The sequence below is a fragment of the Lissotriton vulgaris genome, chromosome 11 (assembly GCF_964263255.1).
Source record: "Lissotriton vulgaris chromosome 11, aLisVul1.2, whole genome shotgun sequence".
In the NCBI taxonomy this organism is placed as follows: Eukaryota; Metazoa; Chordata; class Amphibia; order Caudata; family Salamandridae; genus Lissotriton; species Lissotriton vulgaris.
Window position 1 is genome coordinate 64747030 of NC_141699.1, and position 20230 is coordinate 64767259.

General features: G+C 44.7%; 1 protein-coding gene across 9 annotated transcripts in view; it reads right to left on the reverse strand.

Annotated features, from left to right (window-relative positions):
- DGCR2 (DiGeorge syndrome critical region gene 2) overlaps positions 1 to 20230 on the reverse strand; it is a 399860-nt gene that overhangs the window by 113152 nt on the left and 266478 nt on the right. For 6 of the 9 annotated variants that reach the window (XM_086942700.1, XM_086942703.1, XM_086942699.1 and 3 more), the window contains one exon: positions 8231 to 8329. The exons of the other annotated variants lie outside the window; for them this stretch is intronic. In XM_086942700.1, coding sequence (XP_086798826.1) covers positions 8231 to 8329 — 99 coding nt within the window. The remainder of the gene's footprint in view (positions 1 to 8230; positions 8330 to 20230) is intronic. 9 annotated transcript variants of the gene reach the window in all.

Genomic DNA, 20230 nt, shown 5'->3' on the forward strand with positions numbered 1-20230 from the left:
ATGAAAGAGAGCACACATATTTAAGAGCAGGTAAGGCAAACAGGATTTCTGCAGTACTTTTTCATGTCTCAAGGCTGAGATGACTGCTGACTCAATGCAGACCAGCTGGCTTTGGTGTGAGAGAAAGGACTGAATCCAGTCTAATGAAGAGCACTCCACTCCGCCCAACATGCAAGTCTTCTCAGCAAAATATTGTCTATAATGTGGTATGCTGCTGAAAGGTCAAGATGAGCAAGGGCTGCTACTCTGTGGTCAGCTAAGGAGAACAGGAGCCTTTTCTAGCGATGGCTAGGGTACTTATGGTGGCCCTCCTTGACCTGAATGAAGATTGGTGGTTGTGATAAAGGTGGTTAACTTCTAGGAGCTTTAGGAGATGTTTGTGTCCCCCTGTTCCAGTATCTTACTGGGGTAGTGTTAGTTTGAAAGCGGCCGACGGTTACACAGATTTTTTTATAGGTTGCTGGCTTTTTTAAGAGATGAAATATTGGCATGGTTAAGAGCATGTGGGTAAGATTCCTAGGAAAAATGAGGCACTTGCATGGAAGCTACAGACTATTATTGCGTGGGTCACTGGTAATGTCACAGAGTTCAATTATTTCGAAATAATGATAAATATTTTCAACAAGAAATAGAGCACAGGGCAATAAATGGATTGAGAAGAGTTACAAACAGCAATGATGTTATTACAGTGTACATAAGCTGTTGTCTGAAAAGCAAGAAAAAATATACCTGTTAATGCTTTAGAGCACAAATATATCTACAAAATTCAAGTTAACCCCTTGCATGCTGATGACGAACCCCAGCCGTCATGCACTACGGTGCTCGTGTGCTGATGACGGCTGGGGTTCGTCATGGCCCGCCCCTGTTCATTTGTTTACAGCACAGGGGCGGAAACGGGCCAGCAGTGAAGGGGTTAAAGGGTTGCTTCCTCTTTGCATAAGGAATATCCACACAAACATAATATTTACACTGTCTGCCCCCTCCTTGGTAATGTTGAATTGTCATGGCTTTCAAGTTTCAAGAGATGGGATTTTAGTTTTGTTTATGTGAGAAAGTGCCATCTTTATTGCACCGGTATTCCCCCACTTTTTTTCTGAACTGCTGATGTGCTTTGACTGAGTGTGCCCTGGGTTCCTGCCAACCAGGTACCCAGGGCCTGTGTTCCTTCCCTAAAAAGCTGTGTTGAAACTAAAACCCAATTGGCATCTCTGGCCACCTGTCAGCCCCATGTAAATGGTACCCTAGGTACCTAGGGCATGGTGACCCGAGAAGGAACCTGAGGACTGCAGCACTTATTGTGCCACTCTCAGGGGCCCTTTACTCGGACACTCAAACACTGCCTTTGCAGGCTGAGTGTCAAAGTACAGAACTAAACAAAAGAGTCGACATGGCACACAACCCTGTGTGCCATGCCCACAGAACCCACTGCCCTGGCATACTACAGACACCACTCTAGCTGGGTGCCCTATGCCAGAGGTGTGGGCACAGGTGCATGAGCCCTGTGCCCCTACACTACCCAGGACCATTCCTGGGTACTGTAAGTGCAGTGATGCCATTAAGAGTATATGGTGCTGGGAGGTTGTCATTACGAACTCCACAGCACCATAATGGCTACACTGAAGACTGACAAGTTTGGTACCAAACTTCTCAGCACATTAAACCTGCACTGATGCCAGTGTGGGATTTAATGTAAAATGCACCAGCGGGCATCTTAGAGATTCCCCCTGAAAACCTAACCTACAACCCATGTCTGGGCTGAGTGGCTGCAGAGGCTGCCACACAGCAGACATGTTGCTGGACCCCTGGGTGGAGAGCCCCCCACTCTCCTGGGCCTGCAACAATGCACATCCTGGGCGAGGTGCTAGGTCTCCTCCCCAAGAATGGGCCGGGGGATGCTTCAAAGGCAAGCCGCTTCGGTGAGTTTCTCCAGACCATTTGCTGTACCCAGCAACTGGCCCCCACCAGTCCTGACCCCCACTCTGGCGGGAATACTGGCGGGAAAAACTACGTCAGGAAGGTGAAGCATGACCCCAGGCTCCGGCCATCTTGAAGATGGGGAGCCCTGCCCAATCACAGCTAGGATCCTGCCCCCCTCCCACAGGAGAGGAGCACTGGGGTGAGTGTACTCACCCCAGGACAGGGACCTATTGGTCCCTGCCCTTGCCCTACCTGTAACACCCCTAAATTCAGTATTTAGGGGCTCCCTGAACCTTCCTTCCTCAGATCCCAAGAAGAAAAGAAGAAAGAAGACCAAGAGGAAGAAGACCCACCGGGCAGCTGCTAACCACAGGACGACAACAACGGACTTGGCCCCAGCCCTACCGGCCGGTCGATCCTGGAACCTGCTCCTGCTTAAATCCCGGCGACTCCTGCTGACAGCAACCTTGGGACATCCAGAGGACCTGCCTGCCTCGACCCTCTTAAAGACTGGGACTCCCATCAGCAGAGGCTCTGCTGCAACAACCCCCCTGGTGCCAGCCAGGAAGCTCCGGACCAGCCCACTCTGCACCCGTCGAGCCCATCCCGTGCCAGAGTGGTCCAAGACTACGAGGACGACCCTGCGGCGACTGGGACCCGAAGTCCAGTGCCCAAAGGCCCTCCTCGAGGAACCAGACAACGCCTGCAGATTCAGAATCAGGGGCCCCCCAACCGCGACCAGTTGAGGGTACGCTTTTCCGACACCCAAAGACACCCTTGCACCAGGCGCCCTACAGCCTCCCTTTGGGGTACCTCCCTGTGCTCCAAGATCCCAACTTACCTCTCGACGTGCTGGTCGCCCATGGAGAGTCTCCGCCCGAGCCTGCAGCCTCTGTTCCCTTTTTAGGTCTCGCCTGTCGATGCGCATGCGCATCGAGCTTGCGAGACTATGGGGGCTTAAACACTCTTTAACCAACTTGCAAGGAATCGTGGCGATTCCTTGCAGTGCCCGTGAAATTTAAGCTCAATGCGCATGCGCATTGAGCTTAAAAGCGCGTGCACATGCCCCCAGTCGCCTGCCTTGCCCACTCTCTCTCTCACAGCCTCCCCCAGCTACGCCCCCTCACTTCTTGGTTGCACGGCCGCTAGGCCGTGCCTCCCCTACTCTCCTCCCCCCTCCTCCTCCTCCTCTCCTCCCCCCTCCTCCTCCTACTCTCCTCCCCTGCCTGCCGTGTCGCACCTCTCCCCGCTCCGCCCCCTCCCCTGCCCGCCGTGTCGCAGAACACAGAAGCTTGTTATTTTATAGCTGCTCAGTTGGAGGGGCGAGTTTTGGATGATGATACCAAGCGTTTGGCACGTTGAACGGGTAACTCCTCGTAGTTCTCTATACGTGGATCATTTGCATTTGAAAGTTTTCTAATCGCTACACACATGGTCTGCCTAAAGTGGATGCGGGGTTGTGGATCATATTGTGCCTACTGGTAGACTGTGAGATTCACAAGGTCCCAAGGAGTCACAGTGTGTGGGACCTTTTATGCCAATTCGGACAGAGGCAACTACAAATAGTTTGCTTAGTTTTTGAGCCCACGTTTACATTTTCTTAAATGAAAATGGCGTGTTTGTTTTGGCTGTGTTTCAGACTCGCATCCCATAGGTTCCCTTTGCAACAATGCGTTAAATTATAACCCGAGAGTACCACTTAAAGCTCCGCCCCCTCACTTCTTGGGTGCACGGCCGCTAGGCCGTGCCTCCCCTACTCTCCTCCCCCCTCCTCCTCCTACTCTCCTCCCCCGTCCTCCTCCTACTCTCCTCCCCTGCCTGCCGAGTCGCACCTCTCCCCGCTCCGCCCCCTCCCCTGCCCGCCGTTTCGCAGAACACAGAAGCTTGTTATTTTATAGCTGCTCAGTTGGAGGGGCGAGTTTTGGATGATGATACCAAGCGTTTGGCACGTTGAACGGGTAACTCCTCGTAGTTCTCTATACGTGGATCATTTGCATTTGAAAGTTTTCTAATCGCTACACACATGGTCTACCTAAAGTGGATGCGGGGTTGTGGATCATATTGTGCCTACTGGTAGACTGAGATTCACAAGGTCCCAAGGAGTCACAGTGTGTGGGACCTTTTATGCCAATTCGGACAGAGGCAACTACAAATAGTTTGCTTAGTTTTTGAGCCCACGTTTAAATTTTCTTAAATGAAATTGGCGTGTTTGTTTTAGCTGCGTTTCAGACTCGCATCCCATAGGTTCCCTTTGCAACAATGCGTTAAATTATAACCCGAGAGTACCACTTAATTATAAATGGACTGTACATGCGGCGAATGTATAGTCTTTGCACCCTCTCCCCCATGACCAAACCCAGCGGTAGTAGACTGAAAGCTTCCCACTCACATATCGTGGTGCCTTTCCGTCATTCAGATATCCAGCTGGTAAGTTGCATATTTCATTCGTTTAGAATTGCCGATGTGGTCGTCATTCAGCGCTTTTAAGAACTCCTTATTTTTAGAATTCCAAACTAAATACTTATTTTCAGAATACTGTCAGTTGCAAACAGTTAAAATTTGACTACTTCAAGATGTTCGTTTTTCAACTGGATCATGCACCACATTTTGCTTTATTTATTTTGTGTTGTAACTATAAATATTGAGATCGTATACTGATTATTTTGCGTTTTTCAGTAGAATCCGGTATTGTGTAGACCAGATCAGCCACGGAAGGCTGTAAATATGTTGTTTATAAAAGTAACCCGAGTGGTGTTCCCAAATTTAATCGCCAACAGTAGAAATGAAATAGACACAGAGAAGTACTTCAAGTGCCAGAGAACTTGTTTTATTTGTAATTCTTTAGCATTGGCTACAGGAAACAAAAATGCTAAAGATTTACAAAAAAAAAACCATAAACAATTCTAAAAGCACTAACTCTAATGATGCGAGACCTATTGCATTTCCAATGCTTCTTACCTTTTTCATTGGATAACATTGAGCGCCCGACGGCTCAAAAGCACCCTGCACCCAGCCGCCCTAGCCCTAGTACCGCTGGCTGTGCCACCTTTGCCCTATACTGCTACCCCCTTTGCCATGAGCAAGTGACCAGGAGCCCAGCTCCCACAGCCGCTTGGCCAGCTAGCCAGCAGCCACCAACCGGAGGCCCACTGACCCCCATTGGATAACATTGGGCCTAACTACCTCTGCACCCGGCCGCCCCTGCGCCGCTGAGGGTGAGCCAACTGTACCTACCTGACCCTGGGGGACTCCTGAGTCTATGACCAGAACCACAACTTCACCAGTCGAGTACTCACCAGGAAACTGGTAACTAGCTTACCTGCCATCGAATAACATTGACTGGTTTTGACTTGAAAAATCTTCTAAGTGTCTACTTTTGAAAACTCAGGAGAGGAGCCAGTGCTGTACCTTGTAGCCCAGTACTGAACCGCAAAAGTAATCCCTGGCAGGTTTACTTGTAACTTGTATTTTCTCCAAAGGAATCCATTGTCTGCTTTTCTATGAAATTTCTACTTTTGAAAACTAGAAATATTCTTTAAAAATCATACGAAATACTGAAACGTAATTACTTACCTGTTTTAAGTTGAGACCCAAGTGCTGGCCCCAGGAGCCCAGTACTGGTTTACAAAAGTAACGAGATCGTACTTTACCTGCAACCTGAATTTTCTCCCATTGGATACATTCCCAGATTTCTGTTGAAAAGTTTCTATGTGTGAACTTTTAAAATAGCTTTTTATTCCTGAAAAATCACTGCAATACCTAAAACTTTTTTGCTAATCTGTTTCCAGCTTAAACCCTAGGACTGAATCTAGGAGCCAGTCCTGGAATTACCAAAGTAATCTACAAAGTAATCAACTGTGTTTATACAAGAACATCCATTGAGCTCAATGCTACATTGTGTGTAGAATTGCGTTGCCTACTGCAACCCCTGTACCTATTGTGTTTACAAAGTTTATTGCCTTTCTGCAAAGTACTCCCCTGAGACCTCTCATATTGAGAACAGTATATTTTGATGCCTGTTGGTTCTAGAAATAAAACAGCTATATCTTTTATATAAAAACAATTGGCCTGGAGTTCAGTGTTTGAGTGTGTGAAAACTTTTGCTGACTGAGTGTGTACAACAAATGCTTTACACTGTCCTCTGGTACTGCCTTACTGCTCGACCAAGCTATCACTTAAGGGAGTATGGTCACACCTGGTTTAACCTCTGTTATACCTCTGGGGTTTGTGGACTCTATACACACTGTACCTTATTCTGGTCCAGTATATATAGAGCCACTTTCTGACATTTTAAAATCCTGTTGTGTTGCACTTTCCCAGTTGTACAGTAGGAGAACATTCCAGTGAGCAGGTCTAATAAAGGTGGGAAGACCTGTATTTAGATTGTGTACAGGGAGGTTTTAGTGCTGGTGGGAGGTGTTGATTTGCGGATCTTAGGTCACGATGTGGGATAGAGTATTAAAAAACAACAGGACTGCATTAAGGGTTCGTTTTTTCTTTAAATCAGAGAGCCAACTAGCTCAAACAAGACCAGGTCAGGAATTGTAGAGTATCAAAGTGGAAAGGTTTAATACTTTGCTGAGGGAATCAAAAGCATATGGGAGGACCAATAGAGACTGTTACATGAGTAGTTTATCACCAGTGAGTTAAATCAATGCTTTCGCTGCAGCAAGCGAGAAAAAGTCAGATTCAGCTTATGCTTTCTATTTGCAATCTTACTGTGATATCTTGCTGTTGTGTAAAGAAATGTTCCAACCAGATGGAGTGGTGGAAGAAAACACCTAGGTTTCTGGTTGACATGCCAAAAGTGAGCACTTTAGTGTGGAACCAGGCACAGCTAGAGGCAAGTGTAATTCTGGAGGAGGATGGAACGTACAGGACCTTTATTTGGCTGCCTTAGCAAGCAAAGGGCCATCCAGGGGTCAATGTCAGATAAGTAGTTGGATAACCAAGGGTGCTGAAGGGGTGACCAGAGTGTGTGCCATCTGCATAAAGTTGGAAAGGACACCCCACCAAGGAGATGATGGAGAGTAAATTAGGAAATCTAACAAAGAGCAGACAGGACAGAGACTGTTGGCAAGTTTGAAGATGATCCAACGGATTGTTAATCTGCCGAGGGCTAAGTTAGCGCTTTATAAATGTTATATTCATTCATTCCGAGAAAAAACAGTCGGAGAAGTAGGAGGGAAAGCAGTTGAGCACAGAGCCTGTGATGCCAAGGGTCTTTAAAGTGTCAACTTAGGAAGCATGTTCAAGAGTAAAAGATACATCCAGGAGTAGGAGTACAGCTGTGGTTGTGCTGTGGTGATATGTTAGCTAGTGTCTGAGGGCTCTCTGTAGAATGAGGGGGATAGAAGCCCACTTGGAACGGTTTAGGCAGACTTTTAGAAGAGAGATCGAGACAGGCACAGAAGCCAAATTGGAAGGGTTTGAGCAGGCTTTTAGTAGTGAGAAACAACAAAGCAGTAGAGAGCAGACATCTAGAGATAGATGAGAAGGGATGGAGGTCTTCTGTAAATGTTTCTAGTAAGAGTAGAACCAGTGTAGTTCTAAAAAATTATGGATATGTACCAGATGCAAGACATTTGTTGTACAGGGATGTCAGAGTAGTACTTTAGAGGTAAGTGTAAGAGGGTTTATAGTATGAGGACTGAATGAGTGCATGAAAGGTAGATCAATCAGAATAAGCTCATGTATTATGATTGTAAGTATACTATACTAGAAATTGAATTCATAATAATTTCTATGCTTACGACATCCGTTTTAAAATGTGAATTAAAAAAAAAACTTTAGAAAACACATACCTTCCTTTAAACTTCTTTTTTTTTTTTTTTACAGAATATGTATTGCAAGTTCCAAAAGGCAAAATGGAATGGACTAAGGAAAAGCTAATATGAGAACAAGAGTGAAGTGTCAAGCATTCGGATGATGAAAAAAAAGAGAAAGTAAAACCACGCGGGGAAGTTGGTCCTTTTTAAATGGAGTTACCATATTTGCATACTTGCAAAGGAAACACTTCTGTTTTAGGTCTATATGAAAAAAATTTTTTACGTTTTTATATAGTCTTTCCTCAATAGGCGAGGCATTTCAATGTCTTACATGGTGCCGGTACGAGAGTCTGAAGATTGAAAAATTTAAGTGATTATTACTACTGGGAATAAAAAGATGAGACCAAAAAAATGCTTCTAAGTCATTGCATCTGCCTCCCTATTGGCGTTGAACGAAAAGTGAGCAGACATTTTGCTTTTCATTAATCAAATATTCAGTGTCTTATTTGGGTGAATGCACAATAATGAAATTAGCACACAAATACCTTGACCCAAATACGAGTGTCGTGTCCGCGTTGCTGGTCCCAAACCAAATCCAGAGACAGCTTGCCAGCGTGATAACGTCATTGCATCAGTGTTCACACCTGTGGATCCACCAATTGTGAAGAAACTTAAACGTTGCTTAAGTAAAAATTATGTCTGGATTGAGTCATTTAGCATTATATGATCCAAAAAATAAATCTAAGCCAAAATACAAGAACCAGTTTGTCAGAAAACTATTTACAAAGCCACTCATTTAGTTATTTGCATCAGTCTTAAAGGAACAAAAGTTGCACTTTGGGTCCAAGTGTGTAAACTATAAGAGAACGATAGCAGTATACAGCATATAAATGGGATGTATTGAAGTATGGAAAAGCACTGCAGCAGCAGCTTAGTAGTCAAGCTTCTAATGAGGATCACCTTTTCATAAATTGTATAGGTAGCTTTTAAATATGTGCTCTTGAAGAGCTGAACCAAGAAAGCAGATAAAGTGAAAGAAGAATATTGGAAAGATCAAGAAAGAAACAGCCCTGCCGCAAAGACAGCTGTTACTCATTAATTTGACACCCGTGGGGAGACTCCAATCAATAATTTTCAACTAGACACACTCGGAACAAACATTTAACTAGTTCCCACCTGACACTATTACTCTGAAAGGGGACAGCTGGAAATAAGAAAAAGCATAACTAGAACAATGAAGAACAAGAAAGTGTTGATAGCCCAAAGTTCATGCCATCATGTTAATATCAACATTTAAGGCTTTAGAATAGTCGCTTAAATGGAAAGGGTTTAAAAACAAACACAGAAAGGAACTGGGGTTATTAGGATTAACACAGCTAGCAAACCTAGCTGTAGGAAGGTAGAGCGACATATGGTGATGAACAAACGGGGTTTTACATGCAGAAGCTAATGAAACAAGTTCATTACCTTCGATAACATTGTTTCTGGTATTTCCGTGATTTGCATATTCCTCACCTTTAGAATATCCCCAGGTGCCAGACTGGATCTGGAGATTATTCTTAGCTGTATTCCTGCACGCTGGTATGTGACGTCCTGCAGCTCTGCGGTGACTACACACCACGAAAGGAAGTGACAGAGCAGAGCTGCATTTGAGTGCCACCCATGCACCCAGAGGTCAGTTTCATTCATCTTTTAGTACTTCCGCATACACAGCGATAAAATTGTACGAGTGTGTGCCAATCTCCAACTGGGATAGTTTTAGATGGAAAAAGACCATCCACAAAACCGGTAGGTAGGAGGGAAGTGAGGAATCTGCAGTTAAAGTATCCACCAGACAGTGAGTCACCGAAGATGCGCGACTTGTTCTTCTAATTAATATTTCACCTTTATAACAGATACCACAGCAGTACCTCACAAAGATGGACGGTTCTGGAGAACGGACTCAAACCGAAAAGTCCTGCCAAGCCGCCAGATGTTATTATCAAGACAGCAGTATTTCGTGAACATGTGTACCAATGCCCACTTCGCAGTCAGGCAGGTATCCAAAATAGGCACCTCTTAAACTAATGCCATTGCAGATGCCTAGGCTGTAATATGATGGGCCTTCAGACCTTCCGGGGGATGTTTTCTGGCTAGTGGGTAGCAGATCTTAATAGAGAGGACCATCCACCTTAATCGGGTCCTCTTTTGCAGCGCCTTACCTTTCCTTACACCTAAAAACCATACAACAAGCTTACATATGCATAAGCTTACGTACGCTTGATGTAATAAGCCCTTTGAATGAAGGTAGTGGAGTCTCTCCTCCTTCAAAGGGTGAGGCAGGGCAAAGAAGGCTAGCAGAGTGATTGATTGCTCAAAGTGGAAGGACTTAATATTGGAAAGGAAGACTGCACGAGTCCCAGGCACATCAAACAATTCGGGGTGAAACATGTGGGTGAAAACTTTAATGAAACACAACCCAACATGTGATTTAAACAAGGATGGTTGATCCAGTATACAGAGAAAGGCAGAGCGTGACAAAAGATAATCCTTCATAGTACTTATTGCAAGACCTTACTAAGCTAAAAAGAGAATAAACAAAGACCGAGAGTGCCCTCCAAAGTGGTCAATATTTCAAGCACCACTACAGCAGAGTCTTAATTAACCAATTCGAAAACCAGCTCAAATGCATTCCAGTGCTGCTGTTCAGTCTCCACGTATGGGTTGCATAGGTTGCTGGACCTAGCCCTGTATAGGAGATAGAAAGTCCACCCAAAGTGGTAGCCTGATGGCAAGCCACATGCTCAGCAGCACTGGGTACCTCCCCTCCTTGCCCTGTGCAGGGAGATTATGATGATTTGGGTCTAGTTCATTCTGATCTTCAGAACTTGAGGCAGCTGTGGAAACTCACACAGCAATCGTTTATTCAATTCCAACCTTGTAGGAAATTCTAACATGCAAAACTGTTGACACTTTGCATTAGACAGTAGCAAATAGATTTAGCCCGGGCAAACCTACTGGTCGAAAGTGCTCCGCATCGCCTTGGGATGGAGACTCATGATCCTCCAGACGACAATTTCTGAGTTTGTCCACCTAGGAATTCAGCGAACATCTATGGGTGAAAACACCTTCTAGCACAGAATCAATAAATGCATGCAGCCTAGCTTGTTCCAGTAACTCATGCAAACAATATCACACGGGATTGTTGTCTGCAATTGCCTGCACCAGTCTCACTTTGATAGATGAAGATTAAGGAAGGCATTTTGGGCCCAAACTGATCACCCAACGGTCCAACAGGTTGCTAGGGAGCTGGCTCTCAGCTGGAGCCCAGTGGCCTCTGTTCTCCACCTTTCCAAGATGTTCCCCCAAGCCAGCAGTAGTGTAAACCATAGTGAGCTATGGGTGGTTAAGTAATTGAGGTCTGCTGCAGGTCAAGCTGGTGTCTGCAAACCACCAATGCAAATACTGAGTTGTACCCTTTGAGATCGGAATGGCCTGTTAAGACCCAAGAATTCAAAGCAGGGCCTGCTTGCAACACCTGGTGTTCGGGACAAGGACTATATATGAGGCTAGGAGACCAAGACATCTCAGAGCCATCCTCTCCGAGGCCCAACACTGATCTTGAAACATCAGGATCATATTAAAAATGTTCCAGCCTTGCTGGAGTGGAGGTAAGGCTTTGAATGTCACTGTGTTCAGCATTACCCCAATGATTGGAAGTGCTTGAGTAGGGCTCAGGTGGGACTTTGGCTCGCTTTAGCTGAACCCAAACATCAACAGATGTGCGTCCTCAACCAGAGGTGATATACAAGGGAATGTTGTGAAGCCGCCTTAAGCAACCAGACACTGAAGTAAAAAAACAAGTGTATCCCTGGCCTTCGAAGATGGGCAGCAATTATCACCATCATTTGTGTGAACACCTGAGTAACTAAGGAATGGTAAAAGGGGACCCCGCCAAACTCAAAATGGTCTTGGCACACCTTGAACTATAAATAATGCCAGTGGGACTGCTGCGCTGGTACAGGGAAATACATAACCTGCTAGCCCAAAGACCATCCTGTCTCAGGGGGCTTAAATCTGTGAGGATCTAAGTCACCCCTACCATTTGAATATTGTCTTGCGCAGAAAGACATTCAGTAGCCGTAGGTTCAAAACAGGCCTGTGTTCCCCGCCCTCCTTCGTAACAAGGAAGTAGTGCAAATCGCATCCTCTCCAAGTCAAGTACCAGTTTGATGGCACCCTTTCAGTATGAAAGACTTTCATCAGTATTGCAGTTTGCTCTTCCAAAAGAAACCCTCGTGTGGGAGGGAATAGGGTAGGGATGACATGGCGTAACGTTTTTGAACAACACGTAAGACCCAATTGTCTGACCTGACCAATCTCCGGCCAGGGAGGAAATTTTGGATCCGGTCTCCTACTGGCCTGGTCTGAGTTGATACAGGTAAACAAAAGCAGTTTGGTAACTATTACAGCAGGGGAGAAGGGAATGGTAGACTGCAGTCCCTAATGTCTTGTACAACTACAACCAGAGCCTCAAAAGGAATGGGTTGGCACTGCCCTGTAAGCCAGTTCTCTAGAGTAATCCCTGAATTGTCTAAACTGGGTGTGATATTGCTATGGTTATTTTCACCACATTGTGAGTAGTTGCAGTTCTAGTCTCACAGCTTCTCTCCAAACCACCATCGCAAACAATGTTGGCATTGGTATGCAGTGAGTACAGTGTCAGTTTCAGGGGGATTTATCAAGCTACTGGCATTTTGGAAGCTTAGATAAAAAGCATCATCTATGTAATGAGTCAGAATCAGAACCCAAAAAAGAAAATTTTGTCTTTTGCAGGTAGAGGCATTGAGGTAGAAGTCTCAGATTAGAGTCAGGCTGGACTGCAAGCGGATGCACTTTAAAATGTAACAACGCAACATCAATATAGGAAGCACAGACATCGGCATTAGTTCTTTTACAAGTGCTGTGGAATCCGTGCTGGTGTGTTCAGAACCAGATGGTCCATCGTGCCACAGTGTAGCATAGGTCTAATGCGGTTCTGAGGTGGGCAGACTGAATTGAGATCCCTGTGGCTCCATGCGTCCCAAAGGAACACCAGAGGGAGCTGGAATCACATCTAAAATCTGCACAATGGCGTCCTTGAAAGCCACCATCTGCTGCAGAGTAGCCAAAGGCCAGGGAAACCCATTGCAGAATCTGTTGGTTTTGTTGAGACTCCAAAGGAGTGCTCTCTTTATAATTGACTCCTGGCACCTTCTCAAGAGATAAAGTAACAGGATGGAGTCAAGTTTCACTTTATTGTCTTATGTTTGCACTTGGGCTTCGATTTTGACTTACCCAATGATTAAGGAGTGTGAAGCAGATCTATTGTGGGAACAGTTTAGTGAGTGGGATATAGACCGAGCCAGCAATTTGGAGTAGAAACGAAGCCTATGCTGCAGCTTCAGCCCCTTCTGTTCAGTGACGTAGTATTCACCTCCCAGATTCAGGCAGCTTTGGGTGCATGAGGGCACACTTGTCGCAAGTCTTGGATTAGTGTTAAAAGCAAAAGCACAAGAGACACCTGGTGCAGATCTGTGTCTGAGATCTTCCTGCAATCTTGGCACAGCTTGAAAACCTGTCATTTTCGGTGGGCATATAGTTCACTAACAAACTGGCACCAAGAATTTTAAAACCATCAGAAGAGGACAAATTTGGGAGTGGAGCTCCAGATCCTTTTCGGAAGGTGCAGAAAGAAAAACTCACTTCAACGCACAGGGGTATCGCTTATATGCAACTCAACTCCAGCCATGTGAAGTCATTTCTGAGCCACCTGCCACCAGCATGCTGGAGCACTGATGAGGAAAATCTCTGGATCTAGTCTTGCACCTAGGGATATTCTAGAGGTGAGGCGTTTGCAGTTATAAGCATCTATCTAAACTGATGATTAGGAATTCAAACCACAACATTTACAAATACCCGCATAAATAAGCATCTGGAGGAAACTACAATCTACCAGAAAATAGCAGCCTTGTAATACTAATATTGAAGTACATTCCACAGCAGTTTAGTATGTGTGCTTCTTTTACAAACCTCATCAGAAGACAGTCTGCAAACAATATTAAATTATCCACCTGACCACCACTAAACAGTAAGGTGTCTTCATTAGCACTTATATTAGTGCACCTAATATCCGGACCTTCTGCACAGACAATAAGGAGTTAACGGACGAAAGCCCTTTCCAGGAGGTGCCAAAAGTAGGATTCTTTCCATAATGTAATATTTCTTAAGTCTGGACATAGGCGTTCCTTGAGGACCTTTAGAGATTTAACAATTTTCCATGCCTTCATATGTTCATAACGGTGTGAAACAGATAGCCCATTTTCACAATGCTATGCAATTTTTTTTCTTCATATTTTGCAAGGAAAGTGGTACAACATGACGAAAACCTAGATGCACATGGAATTTGCTGTTTAGTGACCTATAATACTGTGTAAATAAAATTACACAAAATGCTACTGTGCCATAGTAAGATAAATAATACTTTGACCGCCGTCAAGAACTCACATTACAAAATCAAACTACCTAAGCAATGCTAAAGAGAGAGAAAGGTACACACAATTACGCCTTGTTATGTATATATCTGTAGACAAGCGTAATAAGCAACTCCAGCAGAGTGAGGAACACACCCACAATACTGCATGAAAAAGTTAAATTTAGACAGAGGTTAACGACAGTATACACCTTATATTAAGGGATCAAAGTTTGGCAAAGGCAAGAAGCAAATGACCCCACCACCATTATAAATTGAACAGCCAGACCAACAGCAGAATGTTATGAAGATCTTAAGGGAGTAACAGGCCCACAAGTTTAACAGCAAAGCAGGGCCAAACACTTTCCCAGAGACTACTACTGCCCAAAGCTGCAGTACTGTGACATGCTCTGTCTCCAAAGCCAAGCATAGGCAATGCATGCAATTTTATTTGCAAGCTCCCAAAGTAAAACAAGCTGCTAAAGAATTCTGATTATGTTCAAAACGTGAGCATTTCCAAAGCCAGATAATTCTAATGAAGTGACTGTGCAATAGCTTCAAGGAAAGTTCCAACTGTAAACACAGGACAAATATTTTGTGCTTGTGGCTTGTAAAAGATCTGGTTCCAATATTCATATTGCGTGTCAAGGGGTGACTTTGCAACGGGTGACAGAGCTTTATTTTCCTTTTTATGTCTTTTTACTGTGGACACTTGTGTCAGAAAAATTGAATGTCGTGTTATTTAGATTTGTATATTGCACAATTAACCCGAGGTGCCTTGGCACTAACTGCTTTAAAGCAGTTCAGCTTTACATAAGGTCTGAAAAACATTAAATAGGCAGAGTGTTGATTTCTTTTGACTGTTACTGTAATCAAGAAGCGTATTCCACCCAAAGAGCAACAAGCGTATTGTTTTGTCTCCTCATGTAAGATTAATGGTCAACTGTTTCACGCAGTTACTCACAATGGGAAGTACGTTTCAAATGAAGCACTCTTCTGTTCACACATGCTCTGTTTTATGGCACAAAAAAAAGGTGTCCAGCTCGTCCGAGCTCACCTTGGTAAGACTTGCAGGAAATGAATAGTAGCAAATTTCAATCCCTTGGAGGTCGGAAGCAACCAATTTATTCGATTCAAGTCTCCATCAAATTAAATCGGAGATCTGTCAACGCGAACACAAGATCGATCTCTCCATTATAGTGCAGAACCAATTTGACCCTGAAAAGCAGCTTAAAATAAACTTTAAAAAATGTGTGTTGAAATAAATCTTCATCACCCCCAAGAAACTCAATGGGAAGTATCTTAGCTTGAATTGTGTCATATTCAGTGAAAAGGAGAAAGCAAAATTAAGCATTTGTTAGTGTGAGGCATCACGTTTCTTCACAAATGGTGGCTTTTAAGGCAAAAGCACTAAAGCAATGACACCTCATTGGCATTCATAGTAACAGCAAATGGCTAAATGTACCTAGTATGAAGAAAAGAGATTATACTATAAAAGCACCACAATGCTAAAATCTTCAAAACAAAACACTTTGTGCTTTAACCTTAATTGTCCGGCTCTGGATTGCAACTACCAACTTGTGATGTAGGAGGAATATGGCATTGTGCTCTGTCTACATTAAAAATCTGCAACACCCCAAAAAATAAACAGTGATGCCTGGTTGACTGTATACAAACCAGTACAGTCAGATTCTGTTCAATTTGCCTCTAAAGGTGACCAAACGTATAGAAATAGATTAGTAAAAAAGATATAAAAATAACCTTGATAAATGAATGAACAACTGCTAGGACAAAATTTGCAAGCAAGAAGCGACCAGCAAATTGTAATAAAATGCTTTAGACAAGCCGAGGTTAATTGCAAAAACAATTGTGCTGGCTCGAGAAAATGCAGCAGGACTCTAGGGAAAGAAAGAAATGTTCACGCATACCCTGTAAGCACTCTAAGTCAATTAGCTTGAAAAACAACAACTGTGAGCAGAGAATTAGTACCAAGATTGATAGGTTTAATAAGATCGGGGGAAGAGAATTGGATCAAAGATAACCTCCCCTTGGGAAGTGATGGGCTGTAGAAAATGACTATTTCAAGGCAGGGATTTTTCATTTTGTTCGCATATAATGACCAGTGTCTTCCCAATTGGTAGTTCACATTAGACAAACACTAATGTTCTATAATATTCTCTATTTCAAGCTGCTGTTGTGGATGTCAGAAGACCCCTTCATTCAGAACAACTTCCACAAAAGTTTAGATATTTGAGGGATCTTAGAAAGAACTTATCATTGAAATCACTTAGAGACACCCCTATGATGTGGGAGAGGAGGATGCAAGCCCTGACACATCATCACTAAAGACGGACAAGAGATGTGATCGCACTATATAATCCGAAAAAAAGGTGTTGCCATATATATATATATATCTCTGAGGTCTAGTAGGATTGGTAATTCTCTGGTCCATGGCCTTCCAGAGGCAAGAGCATTTTTTCCAGATTTCTATCCAGCCAGGTTAGCTCAATCTGAATTTGGTTTAGTAAGCTGAACTAGAGCTTCTGTGTTGACATTTAGCAAATTCCTTTTGGACATCTGTGGTTCTAGGTGGCATGTTTAAGCACACTGATGTGGCGCATATGCGGTTAGTGGCGCCGGCAGACTGATTGGGTGAACCAAAGGTTCTGGGTTTGAGTGGCATGGCCAATCAATTACATATGAAGAGCTGGACTGCCATGGTTTAGCAGACAGACCCAGTATGGGTGGATGAAGGTACACGGTTGGCACAGTTAGGGAAACTGACATTGTCCTGGTGTTGCAGGATCTGGGGCCCTAGGTTAGTGACATTAACCTGATTTGGTGCTGCCTGATATAAGAATGGGAAGAGGTGAGGTTCCGAAAAAAATCGATTCTGAAGTATCAGTGGTTCTGTGTTAAAGCTCCCTAGCACACTGATCTGTTGACGGTGAATCAATGGCTCTGTTTTGAGGGGGAGAAATCTGGGGTATCGGTTTTGGTTTTACAGTTTGCCAGATTGATCTCTTATACCCAAGTAGAAGGTTTTGGGTTGGCTCTGCACATCAACGTGGGGCACTTGGTTATGAGGGCATAGGTTAATGTGGTCGGACATAATGATATCATGCTCTTGGGTCTAAGGGTCTGGGATGATCTGGTGTTGCTAGATCTGGAGATCTCGCTTGTGCCACTCTAACCTAACTAGTTGTTCGACCAGGAGATAATAACAGTGTGCCTTTCTGGCAGGTCAGGCACGGTTTATATTCCTTAAATGTAGACAAATGTCATGTTATTTGCCAACTGTTTGTCCGCAACGGAGTCGTCCGCAATTTTTTTTACAAGCACTCAAATACATAGTGTGCGCTCCAGTGGTAGATGGCACATAATCAGCGAGACTGCAAGTTCCACCGGATGACTGCAGAAGTTCCAGGATTTCTGAGCATCAGGAGCTAGCAGTTTGTGTACCAGCTTTGAAGTACATTTACGTTGGCAAATTCAAATCTAGCCATTATTCCTTTCATTTTTGTGAAGATTTTGGTGTGGATTAGTGGATATGTGAGCAATCCAGAATTCAGATTTACATAACTCATCACTGGCACTTACATTTTATTTCAGTCATTTTATTTTATTCACATGTTGATGTGTTTGATGTATTGACAGACATTCTAGCCCTACTCTGGACCTGTAAACCCTCTAGTCTAAGAGTGGCCCATTTAACACTGTCATACCTTTAGAACTAGAGGAGGTGGTGTAAAATCTCAGACTGAGTAATGAATATGCTACTTACCAGTATGCATCTGTTCTTGGCATGTAGGGCTGCTGACATTCATATCTGTGCATAGATCGCCGCCTAGTGTTGGGTCCGGATGATTGCACATTGTTGTCCTGGAAGAGTCTTCGAAGTATCACGAGATAGGTGGCTCCTCCCCTGGACTACAGTGCGCATGGGCATCGACTCCATCCTCAGATTGTTTTTAGCCATTTTGACCAAGATGGAGTGAAACTAAGTGAATGATGACCATGCTAGAGGTATGTGTGAATTCTGCAGCTGCTACAGGCGCCGGGGAGGAGGGCGGGCGATATGAATGTCAGCAGCCCTACATGTCAAGAACCGATGCATACTGGTAAGTAGCATATTCGGTTCGAGGCATGTGGGCTGCTGAATTCATATCTGTGCATAGAATACATAGCAGTCCCTCCATTAGCGGCGGCTGCTCGTGCCAGCTGCAGCAGTTTGGAAAAGTGTTTTTAGAACAGCCAGCCCTACAGCTGCCTGCTGTTTGGAGTGCACATCAACACAATAATGCTTTGTAAATGTGTGTGTGGTAGACCACGTGGCTGCTCTACATATGTCTTCCAAAGGGATATTTCCAAGGAAAGCCATAGAGGCCCCCAACTTTCTGGTGGAGTGGGCCCGCGGTGGAATGGTGAGAGTACGTTTGGCTTTCAGATAACAGATCTGAATACATTTAACTATCCACCTAGCTATACCAGCTTTGGAAATGGGGTTACCTTTGTGTTGTGGCGCAAAGGCAACAAAGAGTTGTTTAGTTTTCCTAAAATCCTTGGTCCTATCAATGTAATACATCAGGGCCCTTTTGACGTCAAGGGTGATTAATAGTTTGATTAATATGGAATTGAGAAACTACTTTAGGAAGGAATTTAGGGTTAGTGCGAAGCACCACCCTGTTGGAATGAATTTGAATAAATGGCTCTTGGATAGTTAGTGCCTGGAGCTCACTAACTCGTCGCAGCGATGTAATCGCTATAAGGAAAGCTACTTTCCATGTCAAGAATTGAATCTCGCAGGAATGCACTGGTTCAAAAGGGGGACCCATCAGCCTGGTGAGGACCACATTGAGGTTCCACTCCGGAGCTGGCGGAGTCCGGAGGAATAACTCGCTTGAGCCCTTCTAAAAAGGCTTTAATAGCAGGCACCCTGAAAAGTGAGAGGTGCTGCCTGTTTTGGAGATAAGCAGCCATCGCAGATAGATGTATGCGAATGGAAGCATAGGCCAAATTACATTTGTACAGATGGAAAAGATAACAAATGATGTTCTGAATAGATGCATCCAGCGGGTTAATGTTGTGGTCTGCACAGTAAATGACAAACCGCTTCCACTTCGCCGCGTAGCATGCTCTAGTGGTGGGCTTCCTCGCCTCCCGGATGATGTCCATACCTCAGGAGCCAGATCGCCAGGTTGAGCTGTTGCGGATCTGGATGCTGAATGTCGCCATGGCTCTTCGTCAGAAGGCTGGGTGTGAGGCGTAGCCTTTGATGCGGTACCACGGACAGTTCCAGAAACGTGGTGTCCCATGGTTGGCGAGCCCACGTTGGAGCAACCAGGATGAGAGTCATCGAGTGCTGCTTGAGTTTGCGTGCCACCAGCGGTATCAGAGGTGCTGGGGGAAAAGCGTACGCAAATCTGCCTGACCAGTTCTTCCATATCGCATTGCCCGGCGACTGTGGGTGTGGAAACCTGGCGGCGAAGCTTTGGCATTTTGCGTTCTCCCTTGTGGCGAACAGGTCTATCTCTGGAAGACCCCACTCTTGGAAGTACGGGTGGAGTACTGATGGATGCAGCTCCCACTCGTGCATTTGGTGGCTGTACCTGCTGAGCAGGTCCGCCATCTGATTGTCCTTGCCCGGGAGGTGTTCTGCCATGAGGAAGACGTTCCTCTGAATGGCCCACTTCCACATGCTCTGAGCCAGATGAGACAGCTGCGGAGAGCGGGTACCTCCCTGTTTCTGAATGTAGTACATGGCTGTCATGTTGTCCGTCCGGATCAACACAACCTTGTTGCACAGATGTACTTTGAAAGCTTTTAGTGCCATGAAGATTGCCATCAGTTCCAGAACATTGATGTGCATCTTCCGTTGCTGTTGCGTCCATAGTCCCAGCACAGTGTAATGAGTACATGAGCTCCCCATCCCTGGAGAGAAGCGTCCGTTGTCAGGATGATCAGTGGCACAGGCTCTTGGAACGGTCGTCCCTTGCAAAGGTTTTGTGGATTCCACCAATGCAGAGAGTTGTATGCCCGACCGCTCACCAACACT